Raw genomic sequence first — 14,223 nt, forward strand, 5'->3', positions numbered from 1 at the left:
TCAACAACTGCGAAACCAGAGACAAACGTTACATTTTGACAACGGCTGCCATCATCAAGATCAAGTCATGATGTCAGTTGAATCTGTAAATTTCATACAGATTAAACTACCTGTCTCTTCTTTGAGGTCAAGAAAGAACTTCTGGTTGAAAATGAAGGCCACGCCGCTGATCTCCTCTACTTTCGCCTCCGCAGTTGTGTTCCTGTTGATAAAGTTGGCGGTGATGGCGATTGCCAGTTTACCTCTGAACTCTTTCCTTTTGAAACCTGGTAAACACACACACACACACACACACACACACACACAGAGGCAGAGAGAGTTAACTAGGAATCCTCGTTTGTCCCAGAAAAAAAAAGAAAGGAGGGCTATTAACTCATCTGTTTAAACCAAAAGCAATCCAACCCCAAACCATAATGACAGGGCATTTATTTTTGGAGAAGGACTTTAGTAAAGAACAGAGGTCATACTCTGTATGAAGCACATGGAATTAAGTGAAATTAACTTCCTTGTAAATAATATTGTTGCCCAAAGTAAACAAAAGTATTTAAATAAGACTTTTTTTTTTTTTACATATATTGTTTTACAACAACTTAAAAGATTTACTGCTTGCAACAGAAATATGCTTTACGGGACACTAAACCGAAGTTAGAGACTTATGCAAGTCTGTGCTGCATTGTCCCCAAAATGTCATTTGACTGCTTTCCCAAAGGCAGCAGCACTGAACAAGCCTGATTGCATTTAACTGTGTTACCATAAGCAGGCCACAAAAGCAGCACACATGCAAGCGGGCTGCAGTAAAAAAGAAAGTAATTTTCCCTCTGGGTTCTTCATGATTACAAAATGAGCTAAACATTTCATTCTGGTTCAAAAAGTCCTTTTAAGGAATAAGCATTTGATCCGAATTAGTTGTTCGATGACAGCATTTTTAGAGAAAAACTGAAAACAGCAGAGAGTTGGAGCTGCTCCATCATGAATGGATCGGCTTTGGTTCTATTTATATTTAGCGATCCCCAGCGGGAGAGATAGATGACTTCATCCAGGCACAAACGAGAGCAAGAGTTTAATCTTAGGCAAGAAAAAATACACAATAGCATGTTAAGGTCTTGAATCATCCCTCATTGTTTTCTGTTTTGCCTCCAAGGAGCCGGATTCTCTCGTAATCTTTTTTGAAGAGCTCAAACTCAATATCGATAAATGATGTTTGAAGCTCTTACCGAGGCTTTTATTTGACTTTTTCCACTCATTTTATGTCCAGATCTGTGGAGGAATGTTTGTTTTTATTGTAAGTTAAACCACTTTGCTCATTCTGTCCCCCCCCCCCTTTTTTTCTGAAAATATGACGTTAAGATGTTTGATTATTGTAGACATTTCTACGTTGTCTTCCAATTGAAAGCTTTGTTTATTTATTCAAGCATAAACATGGACCATGTTCAGGAACGAGAATTGGAAAGAGCTCAAATGTTAGACAGCAAAATGTAATAAGAAAAGTCTATAAACGTCTGTATAATATACAGAATGTATATTTATAGAGTTTAAATTATGTGCAAAGAAGTGCATTCTGCATATTTATTAGTTACATCATGACTTAAAACTTCCTAAGGGGGAGATTTAATACTGAGTTGCAGAGCTGTAATGAACTTTTTTTTTTTTCCTTTTTACATGCTTCTGTGTTTCAGATCATTAAAAAATTATAATATCAGACAAAAGGTCACCTGAGTAAATACAAATGCTGATTTCTTACTTCATGTCAAAAACATAAACTAAACCATCTGGCCCATATTCTAAAATGTAACTGATTCACAGAGTCACAAAGCCTAAACCACAGTGGGAACCATTATATCAAAATTACTCCAAAAGAGCATGAATCACCCAGGACAGCAGTCACTGCAGGCCAGAACCAAAGTCCAACTTCTATAAACATATTTACTTTTAAGAATCTCTCCTGATGTAAATTGGACGATTCCCGCTTTGAAATCGTTTTTACCCCTTTGTCAGCTATTTCAATGCTGGAGGATCTGGGAGCGGCACCAGATCCCAGTCATCCATCAACGAGCTCTTGTCATGTTTAAAAAGTGCACAACGCAACCACAGCTTCCTAAACTGTCCAGGCCTTTTGTTTCCCTGCGTCTCACCTTCCAGCGTGTTTCTCCGCCCATCGGCCCCCACCACCACATCAAACTCAAAGCCAGCCACCGGGTGATCTGCAGGTCGGATTGCGGCCCTCCACCCAATCGCTGAAAAGACAAAAGGCAACTGGGAGTGTTGGGTAAATCCACGCACATGCATGCAGGTTTCAAATCAAATTAATCCCCCCCTTTGTGATGCGAAGAACATGAGGAGCATCACATTATCCGGACTGTTCTTGTTGGACGTCCCTGTTACTTTAAGGCTATATTAAATTTGTCAAATGTGGCATGACGGGGGGAAAAAAATTGTAATAACTGTACAATTAAAGGCTTAAATGTGGATATGCTTCTCCATTTAAAAAAAAAAAAGGCAAAATGTTGCAGCAGATGTGTTAGATGAGAGTAGGTGTTGCTTGCCAGTTTGTTGTGAAATAGTTTGTGTGTGGAAAAACCCGTCCACAGAGTCAAGGGCACAGCTAAGTCAGTCACAGTGGAGCAGGAGGGATAAGTCCAGCTCTAAATTTAGCCAAAGCTGGTGTTGTTATCGCCACGACGATATGAAAACTGAACTGACACCTCCTGACTTATCGTCCGCTAAGCTGAAGGCCGGAGAGGGATGATGGGGGTCAAGTATCCACTGAGCTTTGGTCAAATGTTATGAAACCTGAAATGAGGCCGTACATATTCTGTCTTAAAAACAAATAAAATAGGCCACTGTATTGCAGAATGGTAGTATAAATAGCAGAAAACGATCTGTTACAGGGAGATGATGCAAATTACATGACCTTTGCTATTTTGACCCGCAAATGATAAAAATAAAACCTGTGCCAACGTTTGTGTCGTGTTTATTAATGAGTGTCAAGGAAATAAAATACTCTCAGACGAGATGTTCCCCTTCTGCTTAACCGGGTTAAATGTGCAGCAGAAGCAGCAGAAGCAGCAAAGCAGGAATGTAAACAAAGATCCTGCAGGAAGCTAAACTCCACCTGTCTAAAAAAAAAATTTCTCGAAATGATCCTCCTAAAAGTTAGACATATTCCAGGTGCTTAGATTCCCCTCATTTCTCCACCGTCTAAACCTCCTGTTTGAGTACCACAGCCAAAGCGGAGGTGAGAATCAGTACCTTCGTTTTGCTGATCTTCTGGAGGCTCCAGCAGCTTAATAAACTCCACGCTGATGTGAAACTCCACACCGACGATCAGAGCCACCTTCAGGAGGATGAGCTGCAACTGCTGAATGCCTGGCGGAGACAGACACAAGTCCATGTTTTCGTGTTTGCTTTTCATCTTACCGTTGAGAGCAAACTCTGCCTGCAGGCGATACGTCTGCAACGCTGAGCGGCGTCTCCAAGTAGGCGGAAAAAAGGAGAGCATACTTCACTCAAGAAGGCCAGTGAACTCATCCTTTCGTAGAGTTTAAGGAACAAAACCGATGGCTCTGCTTTTCAAATGTTTACCAAGCAGTTGGATTGGAGGACATGGCAACCTTGATGTTTTTCAAGTATTTCTTTATGGGTTTGTTTTTTTTTTTTTTTAACGTCTAAAGAAATAAAGTAACATTTTCACTGCCATTTAAGGTTACAGGAAGGATGCTAGTAGTGCATTGGCTCCAAATTTCAGGTTTTAGAGATTTGCAGTAAGAGGGGGGGACACAGAAGGTGAAGATGGCCTCACATTAAAAAACAGATTATCTCGTTACTGTTGTATTACTATTTCTCTCAACATCTCAAAGTAAACTCCATGCATCATATTGCTCAGTTTATCATGCAAGAAGACAGTTGAATTGCAGGAGTGGAGTGATTTAAAAGGCCGGCTTTGTTCCTGTGAAGTCTGATACTCACTGATGTGGTCGATGGCTCCGGCACAGAACTTTCCGTAGAACTTTTTGGCCCCGAGGCCCCGCAGGTCATGGATGGTGTAGGGCCAAAGATGGAGCACGTTGTGCCTCGAAAAAGAATCCCTCTTCTCAATCACCACCACCTTGGCACCCATCAAGGCAAGCTCGATGGCGGTCCGCAAGCCACACGGGCCTCCTCCGATGATGAGGCACTGAATGGAACGACACGGCATGCTGATTATTACAAACAAAGAGCACAGTTAAATGACCCGCATCAGGGTGACATCTTTGTCACAGAATCAACAGAAAGCTTGCTGAAACGGAGAAGGACATTGCAATTGTTTATAATGAGCTCTGGAGCGTTCTGCGGGTCCATGCATCACGAGAAGGAGTTGTACTTTACTGCTCCACCGCTGAGACGCTTCAAAGTGTCTCATTCAGGAACACTTAAGTAAGATAAACTCTTATAATCAGTCCAGTCTGCACAAGATTGCTGATGTATGTGTGACTGTATTATTGGCAAAGCTACAACGTACAAAAGGAAAATAGTTTGCACATGCTTGGAGTGATGTATTTATTAGTAAGCTGCCCGGAGACACATAGTTCAGGTGTTATTCACAAAACAGCCTCACGGAAGAAAATGCATGAAGTCAGTTTGAGGTTTAAGTGTCTGTCTGAGCATGTGCGGTTGAAACATTACATCATCGTCCATAATGATAGATGAAAGAGGTGACGCATGTGTGTTGGCACAGTTCTCCTTTTTCTTTCCATTTGAAGACATTACGAGACTTTATGAAGAAAACTGTTCAGAGATGGGGCGCATGATTATTTTGACATTTAAACCAGAACGAAGTTTTCCTGCAGTGCTCAGCAGTTTCCTGTCTCAAAGACTTCAGCAAATTAGGACTGAATACATTTACTTTTCATTTGCCTTTCTTAGAAATGCTCAGTTATTTTTGACACATAGATGCAGTAGACAGAAATTTTGACTCCTGGCATCAGATGTAGTTACAGAATATGACAAGGAGGTTTGACAATCTGCAGGCTTGCTGCTCACTGCAATAACAAAACATGCTGAACAGTGAGACACCGGCAAAACAACCATGAAAACACAAACATGACAACCCCCCCACCCCACACACACACACACACAAAAAAAAACAAAAAAACATGTTTGTCCCATTGACAACTTCTACACATTTTAGAAAAACTGTCATGCACTGATATTTTCTGGAGATAAATAATCATAAAGATGTTTGAATTCTTTAACTTTAACATGTTTTTCAAGATTTTCAACAGCCTTTTCAGACAGTTTTGGCTCATCTGAGCCTTTATGACTCTTATGAAATATGACAGATAATGAGCCCTGACCAAACCAAAATGACTCAGGATGACCTGTTTTATCAGAGTAACATAACAGTACTTCTCCAAAGTAGACTTCAGGAAGATTAGAAAAAAATCATTTCGATCATTGAAATTCAATCATTGAATTGAAGTTCATCTCAATTCCTTTCATTAGATTTCAATGCTGCTGTGAACAATACTAAGTTCTATACATAAAACAAGGTTTATTTCCAAAGCACCATTCAGGCACACTGTAGGTCACTCCAAGGGTCCTACAGCATAACGAAGGGAAAAATGTGGAAACAATAAATAAAAACAAGAAATATTAAAGAATATTACAAAAAGAATAAACATTAAATGAAAAATTAAAACTAAAACCATTTTTAAATTGTCATAAAAATGAATGCAATTTTGGAAAAAAGCAACATTTTGTATCTTCTCTAGGGATTTTAAGACCTGCCTTGACAACTAACATGTAAAATATTTATTTTCAAATATTCTATTCATAGGCTATTCTAAGGAATATTTACTAAATGTGATTCTAATATATAATATCTCCATCAAGAGGTCACTCAGAGTTAATACAGAGGTGAAACATCAAATCTTTAGAATATGACATTAAATTAAAACAAAGTTCAGCACGTCATAGTTATTTATCACCATAGTTTCTCACTTCTTACAGAAGTAATAAACTGATACACTGTGGCGTCCTTACAGAAGTATATTTTCTTTTTTTTGATGTGTTTTTGTGTTTTAATTTGTGCTGTTGCCTTATATTAAAATCTGTTCTACATTGCATACTTCTCCTGCACCGACAACGAAAGACCTTTTGTGTATCTATGACCTGCTTCTCTCGTTCTTCGTAATAAGCTGCCTGAGGCTGTCAGGGTGATGCATTGTCAGACGTGAGTCGCAGACGCAGGTGGTGTGCCCACTGCCCTGACAAGTGTAAACTGACGGTTATTCTCCTGCGCAAAGCAAGGCTTAGTGCGCCGACACACAACAGATGAGGAACAACATCATTTATAGACCCACGATAAAGGAACTTTGTCAAATCCACTTTCAAAGAGCGCCCATTGTTCTCTAAACTCGTGTCACTATTTTTGATTTCTCTATCAGCCATGAGCAGAACTGTTTGTTTTTACGTTTTCCACTCACTGATCAGGGATTTTTATTTTATTTTTTTTCTTCCCTGAACTCTGGTGCCACATCTGCTGAGTCAGGACACTGGTTTCCTCTCAGCTCTCTAAACCTGTGTGACCCCCCGCTCTCCACCCACCACGACCTCACTCCGACATTCACCATTCACCAGACCCAGGCAGACAGCCAGTGAACAAACTGTCAGGTTGATCTGAATACATTGGGAGATGGACAAAGTCATGCATTGTGATCAGGCACAACAGAGGGGTTTTGTTGGTAAACTATGCTAAGAGCTGATAACAGCTGTGACACCTCTGACGAAGATGGAAGCACGTCAAAACATGTCAGGCGTATCTGAAGAGATGGAATAGCTGAGTGTCTATAAAAAATCTTCAAGATTGTATCACGTCTAGACACAATGCGTTTCACTGAACGCAAGCTGCCTCCCTTAGATCTGATGAAGTGACTTGCAGCACGATTTATGTGAAAAGACAGATTTTGTCGTACACAGTAAAACTTAACGAGGCGGACGCTCGGCCTCTGCTACCATCTGTGTTAGGCCGTAAAAATTGTGACATCACATCCTGTAAAAACGACTCAGCAATATGGAGAAAAAGGCCTGAGTGAAATCGCATATGCCACTGATGGGGAACAGAACTGACAGAAAAACTGAAGGATTTGTTCACCCAGTAATTGAAGAAGATGTAAAAGGAGACAGCCAGCCTTTGTGAGCAGTAAAAACACAACGCACATGTAGGCAGTTCCTCAAAACCAAAAACATTTTTGCTTTGCTTTCAGAAAAAAAAACTCTTTGTCAAGTCAAAAATACAAAATAAGAAACTTTAATGCGCTTTTCTTTTTTAAACTGTCGCCTAAGATATTCTCAGCCTTAGACGATAACTAAGCAGAACGTAAAACATTTTAATATTAACCACGTCCCTGCTCCAAATGCTCAGGAAAAGCAAAAAAGTAGCCAAACAGAGTCTAACTGGGGCCAAATAATCAGAGTTGCTGAGTGATGCTGTCTCTTCCTCTGTGCAATAAAAAACTTGCTGAATCTGAGCACAGCTGACAGGTGAACACTTCTCCGGGTTTCGACTTTCTCTCATCACCTTTTTTGTGCCTCCTCCCCCTACACCACCTCCACCATAAATATCCTCTGCACAGTACACACATATCCTGTTGTAGAAAAATGTCTTCATTAAGAGGACAGACTTTTAATCTATCATCTTGTGAGTGTAAGATAGAAGGAAGCAAGGAAGGAAATGAGAGGAAAAAAGGTCCATAAGGAAAGGTCCAATGTAGGACACAATGAAGGAAGCATAGAGGTAAGGAAGTAAGAATGGAAACTACAAAGAAGGAAGAGGAAGGCACAAGAAAATAACAAAGGACAGAGTGAAGGAAAAAGAGAATGACATGGAAAAAAGGACAGAACACTTAGATGATTTTCTACATTACAACACTTGGAAAATCCTGGAATCAAACCCCAAACTTTTCTAGAAGTATAGGAGCCATGAATAAGATACTTCTACTGGGGTGCATAAAGATTAAACAACTGAGCCTGGGTTAGCTGTTCCACACTAAACTTTAACAGGATGTCAGAGTCACACTTATGTCCAATAAAAACAAACCATGTGAGATGAAACAACAAAAACCACTTCCTAAATCCTAAAACTTTAATGTTGTATGAAACCAACTTTTAAGCTGGACCTTTCACCGTTGTGGTTTCAGGCCCGTCAGCAGCCCGTTAACCTGATGGGTGTGTTTTAATATTTTGGAAAGACTCTCCTGCTCTAGTTGCTAATCTCAACTCTTCTAGGCTGTGGATAAATTAATAAGTCTGCATCCACTTTCTTAAAACAATGATCACATTAAAAAGTAAAGCAAGCATAATAAATAATTGACATTTATTCTAGAAATAACAGCAAACTTAACCACGACACATCTAGTTGCTGAAATGATTGACTTTCATACCAACGCCAAAAATGCTGACAAGAAAATTAAATATCATGATAAAAAAAATATTTCCGTCTGCATTTTTATCTTTATTGCACAGGTGTACAGAACCACAGGAAATGTGAAGCAGCAGATGAATAAAATGCAACAGTCCAGTCTGCCTGCAGTGAAGACAGGAAAGCATTTTTCTGCTGAAAACATGTAGCTTTGGGCTTGCAGCAGTAAATCAACTGGATATTCTGGACAGCAGCCAAACAAAAGGTACAGCTTACGTTGAGTGAAAATTATTTCCATTTGTGGATAATTTACCACTTACTGGTTATTGATCACAGTAGATCTTAGCCTAAATGTCCGATGTGACTATTGCAGGTAAGACACAGACTACTAATAACTGCTCCACAAAAGCTGATACAGACGAAAAGACAAGGGAAAACATGTCTCCAAATGCATGTATTTATCTTCTGTCATTGTTACCCAGTTCTACACCTCCATCATATTTAACGTTAGGGAAATAGATAAACTCACCTTTGTCCCCACACAAGCTTGGCCTTTCTTGTACTCCTTGTGGGATATCCTTTTGTCCAACTTGCTCCAAAGTGCTTTGGCCTTCCAAGAGGTGACCTTCGCCTTCAGGCTGCTGTAGAAAGTGTTGTGGTTCGCCGGATCAAGGTCCAAACGTCTGCAGAGGACATTAAAGGCCTGCAGAGTCCCTTTACAGGTGGAGGCCTGGATGAAGTTCTCAAACAGCTTCCCGACGTTGTCGCTCTCCTCCTCCATCTTTCCCATCTTCCCCTCTGCGGCAGATGTCTCGGTGTGCCGGGGTTCCTGCTCAGCGTCGCTCAGCTCGCTCTGCCAGATGTGGCTACACCCTCGGCTTGGCCCGCACCATCATGCCCATTCTGAGGAGGCAAGACACATAGCAGTGATGTCATCCCACGGCAAAGAGTCCAACAGATGGCTTTGAGTAACTTTGTGTTTTTCCATTTTCTACTTTTAGCCAAAAGATCTATTCACATAACTTTAAATGGATAATAGATTTGAGTAACGAAGCAGTTCGACTGCTTTTCGTTAGGAAAGCATTCCTTTACCCATTATCTAAGGCGGGAGGCATTCTGAGACGTGGTAAGCTTACACCCACATGAACAAGATAACATTTCAAGTACAGACAAGGTTGAAAAAATATATGCAGTTTCCAGTATGCAGCAAAGCAGAGCGACCCTGTGATTGAACTTCAGGCAGCTGCTGACATTATTTTTAACTTTTGCTTTACAGACACAACTGCAGGATCCTAATCTGGCCTTACTAGTTCAAAAAATGTGACAGTTTCACAACCTCAAGACTCAAGGAATGTCCATATCATATTACTTTTTTCCCCTGGGTTCCTAAAGATAAGTAATTTGACTTGACAACATCTTTCAACATGATATTCTTTTAATGGCGATACCAGTAGTCCAATAGCTTCAGTAAACTCAAATCCTATGTGTATGTCTTCCAAAAAAATTTGCCTATGCAAAACTTTGCCTGTGATCCTAATCAGTAGCTCACTTAACTTTTCAAAGGTATTTTTCTACAATTTTCTTTGGACTTTGGCTGCTTTTTACTTTCAGTGTATCCATGGCAGCATTTTGTGCAGGGTGTCCTCAAACAGAAGAAAAGTGGATTGCTTTGGGAGACGATTCCACTGTTTTCCAGCTCATTCTCACAAACAGAAACCAATACTTGCTTGACAACAACTTTGTTTATGTATCCAGGGCAGTCTGAATTTACATTGGATGATCATATTTGGCTATGCTGGCTGTACTACGGACTGTTAATGGGATCAAATATCAAAATCAAGAGCTCATGAGCTTTAAGGAAGCTTTTTTTTGTCTAAGCTTTGATGAAAGGAATCTCTACTGTCTTTACAAACTTTACTGCCAGAAAACACATTTACATATCATTTTTGTCTTTATTAAAAGATTTTTGTTTCCCTTGATTATAAATATATATGTGATCAATACATATTTAGCATTAATTTTATTCTCTCTTAATGTATGGCTGTTGTTTCATAATAAGGATATTTAGTTTCTAGGTCTGGTTAGTGGTTCTAGCCAGACCTCTGTGCAACTACTTTTAATGTAAACGCATGCAAACAAAAACAGATGATTATTTACACAGGCCTAGTAATATAGCATGCACTGAAGCACGCATGCTTACATGTGTGCCTGAATGTGAAAAATGTTGCTTCTAAAAACACGCGCTCACATCAGACTGAAGCCGAACTGACACAATTAAAGCCCCGTTCCTCCAATCAACCATCAAGCACTTAAAAATCTGTGCCAGAAACTGATGCCAGAGGCTGACATCAAAGCAAAATGTTGAAAGTTTCAGCACAAGGCCCGAGTGTGCCGACGTGGGTGGAGGCCACAGCTTCCGTGAGTTTTGGGGGAAGCCTGGCTTTGAAATTTTAATGTCCTGCAGAGTGGGACGGGCGTGGTTAGACAAGAAGTCGAAGGGGCGGTGCAGGGTCTAAACACCCACCCACCCACTGTATTCCACTGATACTGTCACACCACAATCCCAGGCGGCGATGTGGTGATAAGTTGTTCAAGCAGATGGTAAAAAAACAAAACAAAACAGAGGTGACCATTCAGTAACGACTCACATATTTCTAATTATGTCCTCATGCCACGAGGGTTTGAACCTCGTTCCAACAGCAACAAAATTTCTCTCCAGGCTAAAGTTGGCATTTTAATGTGCACAGAATTCTGTTTGGCCACGTGTCTCCGTTGTGTTTCTGACCCTCTTGCTTTACAGAAATACTTAAAGTGAGACAGGAGATCCACGTAACCCACAGAAATGCTCCATATGCATTTTGGACCGCTGCAATATCCTGTCAGCATATCCTATGGAGGCCCTTTTTCGACAATCACCCAGCCTTTAGTGGGCTGGCATTCCTTTGCCACGTGGCTGCAGGAGCTCTGAAGTCGTCCATCATCATCCTTTCAGAACAAACTCTTGGTCCTCTCATTGGCTCCACTAGGCAGCCGGATGCAGGATGCATCCATGGTTTCTTGGAAATGTTCAGGTTTGTCATCAAATAAGAAGATATGACAAGGATTCACAGGGCATAATGCTTAACTGGAGGTGTAATCTTTGACAATGACCAAAAAGCTCTTGCATTTCTGGAGCATTTCCACTTTATGAAGACTTCATGTTTTATCTATCTCCTTTTCACAATAAGGAACTTTGTTTTTCTTTTCTTGCTTTTTTTTTCGCTTTTATTTTTGCTTGAGCTTTCTAAGGAATTGTATTTTTTTTTTGTGATCTAATTTTATTTCACATTCGGCCACAGCAAAATGTGAAAATCTTAAGCGAAACGTCACGTTTTAAAACAAAACGGTAAAACGCCACAACAATTAAAAGCATCTGTTGTGTGATTCTGGCGCCACGAACGAAACAAACGCTTAAAATGCCGTTGGGTAAGTTGACGCTCAGCACCGAAACTATACCCTGCCTCTGACACTTGGATGTCACCAACTCGGTCTGACAGAATGGAAAAGTGACTTGTGGGCAGACAGAAAGAAGAAAACCCTCAGAGCGGCTGTAAAAATACAACCGAGTGAAACGGAAAGATTACCCTCAGCAGAGGCAGATAATGGTCGAGAGGATCACAGAGTTTATTACTACGTTGGTTTACATTTCCTTTCTGTCCAGTAAATGATGTGATTAAGTGAAACCAGCTGTGGCTAAGAGAGAAAAGTAATGGGGAGTGATGCAGTTCCCAACAACAGGGATGGATTCATTCATGCCATTTATCAAACAAACTACTGCTCACCACTAACACCCTGTGATTTTAATCATGAAGGCACCTTTGCTGCCTTTGGGCACACTCCCTAATATAATGAGCGTTTTTACATTGCTCAGAACAGAATCAAGAGAGAGGTATGCAGCAACACGGTATCTGTTCGTAGTTTGATAAAGAAGGAATGGTATGAATGTAACATATGTAGCTGCTACAGTACAGAGAAAACTAAACAGGGGCGGTTTCATACTCGCTATTTGTTTTTACTGGAAAACATCCAGCAGTTGCATTTTTTTTTATATTTATTAACTCTGAATTTTTCAATAAGACGTCTAATAACAAGCATGCTGCTCACTTGTTCCGATAAAGACACACGAAAAAAAAAAAAAAATACAGCACCCAGCACAATTGTTGTATTTTAAATGTAGAGAGGAGAGGAAGGCAAAGTTTAAGCTTTATCATGATCTGGCTAGTAAAGCAAAATTGGATTGGGTAGATCCTTTTACTGTTCGCTTTTTTACTGGGTTCACTGACCACAGTTAAGAGTTATCTTTTCATTTAGAGATTTAACAGATTCAAGCATCATTAGCATCATTAAAGTGACTCGTCCTGACAAACCCTCTGTCAGGATGGACTCAAGTTTTTCTGCTCGAAACCTAAAGTTGCGTCGCTGTCAGACAGCGGAGCTACTAATCTGAAATATTTTCAGCCACAAAAACAAACACTGAAAAGACGGGGCGATTTTAAAGACAACACTGAGCTCATGAGGAATGGGGCAAAGAAAGACACATTTTTAACACCACAGGATCAAATAAAATGCCTGAAGTTCTAGGGGATACATCATTCACTTCAAATAACCACAGTACCCCCTCGGTGTTGGTCGTCCTGCATTTTATTCATTTCATGCTGCAGCACAGAGAGTCTAAATGGATGAGTTCTAGATTTAAAGAACATCAGGTGTGTTAGAGCAGGAGCTAAAAAAAAAAAAAAAACAGGATACTGAGCTCATTCGGGTCATAGTGGGGAAACACTGAGAGGCTGTCTTGACCTCAAACTTGAGATAGCTAAAATAGAAACAGCCCAAAATGACAATTTTCCATTGATAAGCTCAGACTGACGATTTGCAGGACAAATACTGAAAAATGTATCTTTTCTTACAATAAAACCCCTGTCAGTGATTCACAAGGTTATAATTTATTGTCATGATGTCCTACAACTGAAACTTTGTCTTCTATATTTTGCAACATCGAGCCATCAGAGGGTTGATTCGATTCTGCAAAATATAAGACACACTTTTAAGTGCGGGGAGAGTTTAGTATTTGTTTCCACAGAGTACACTGCTGCAGACAGAATAAAACAAACAAAAAACCAAAAAAACAACAACTACGCAGCAAGAAACGGAAAACACTGCTGGGAAATTCGCATGTACAGTAAGAGCAAGCAGCCAGCAACAGTAATTAGAGACTGAACTGAAGAAAACCAGGAAGGAACCCTCCGCAGGCCTGATAAGCAAGCAGAAACATTGTGCTCATGTACCGTTCAGCCTGTAGGGCTGAACTCTGCACCAGGCCTCCAAAGCTCCTCTTTATTATCTCAGCTCGCTAAAATCTGGCTGCGTGTCCAGGCAGCTGTGCCAAAACAAAAGAAGAAGTGTCCTGATAACAGTAGCTCGCCGAGAGATAAAAGTAAATGTCAGTCAACTTCAAAGGTAAAAAAAAAAAAAAAGAAAAAAAACAGACACAAAATGTTCATTTTAACTAAAACAGGAGCAAGAATGTGGAGCTTTCTGTCTGCAGGCTCACCTGACCTACAAGGTGTGTTCAGCACATGGCTCTTTGCACAATAACTCACTGAGATTAGTTATACCTGACTGCCTTTGATCCACATCACAGAAAGGCGCAAGGAGGTTTAATAGTATTATTTCTCAGCAGGAAAATCTGGCCGGCCACGCTCAGAATAGACAAGATTCATGTTGCAGGAAAAAAAAAAAAAAAAAAAAAAATTTCAAATCTTAGAAAATAAAAAAAGAAAACAAAA

At 40.2% G+C, this 14,223-nt stretch overlaps 1 protein-coding gene across 6 annotated transcripts in view; it reads right to left on the reverse strand.

Annotated features, from left to right (window-relative positions):
* mical2a (microtubule associated monooxygenase, calponin and LIM domain containing 2a) overlaps positions 1-14,223 on the reverse strand; it is a 35,506-nt gene that overhangs the window by 13,117 nt on the left and 8,166 nt on the right. For all 6 annotated transcript variants that reach the window (XM_015033253.1, XM_015033251.1, XM_015033250.1 and 3 more), the window contains exons 2-6: positions 8,928-9,301; positions 3,967-4,174; positions 3,250-3,366; positions 2,133-2,234; positions 111-266 (exon numbers count right to left, since the gene is read on the reverse strand). In XM_015033253.1, coding sequence (XP_014888739.1) covers positions 111-266; positions 2,133-2,234; positions 3,250-3,366; positions 3,967-4,174; positions 8,928-9,188 — 844 coding nt within the window. In that variant the 5' untranslated portion in view covers positions 9,189-9,301. The remainder of the gene's footprint in view (positions 1-110; positions 267-2,132; positions 2,235-3,249; positions 3,367-3,966; positions 4,175-8,927; positions 9,302-14,223) is intronic.

Source organism: Poecilia latipinna, unplaced genomic scaffold (assembly GCF_001443285.1).
Source record: "Poecilia latipinna isolate Pla-1442-1.1 unplaced genomic scaffold, P_latipinna-1.0 Scaffold262, whole genome shotgun sequence".
NCBI classification, from domain to species: domain Eukaryota; kingdom Metazoa; phylum Chordata; class Actinopteri; order Cyprinodontiformes; family Poeciliidae; genus Poecilia; species Poecilia latipinna.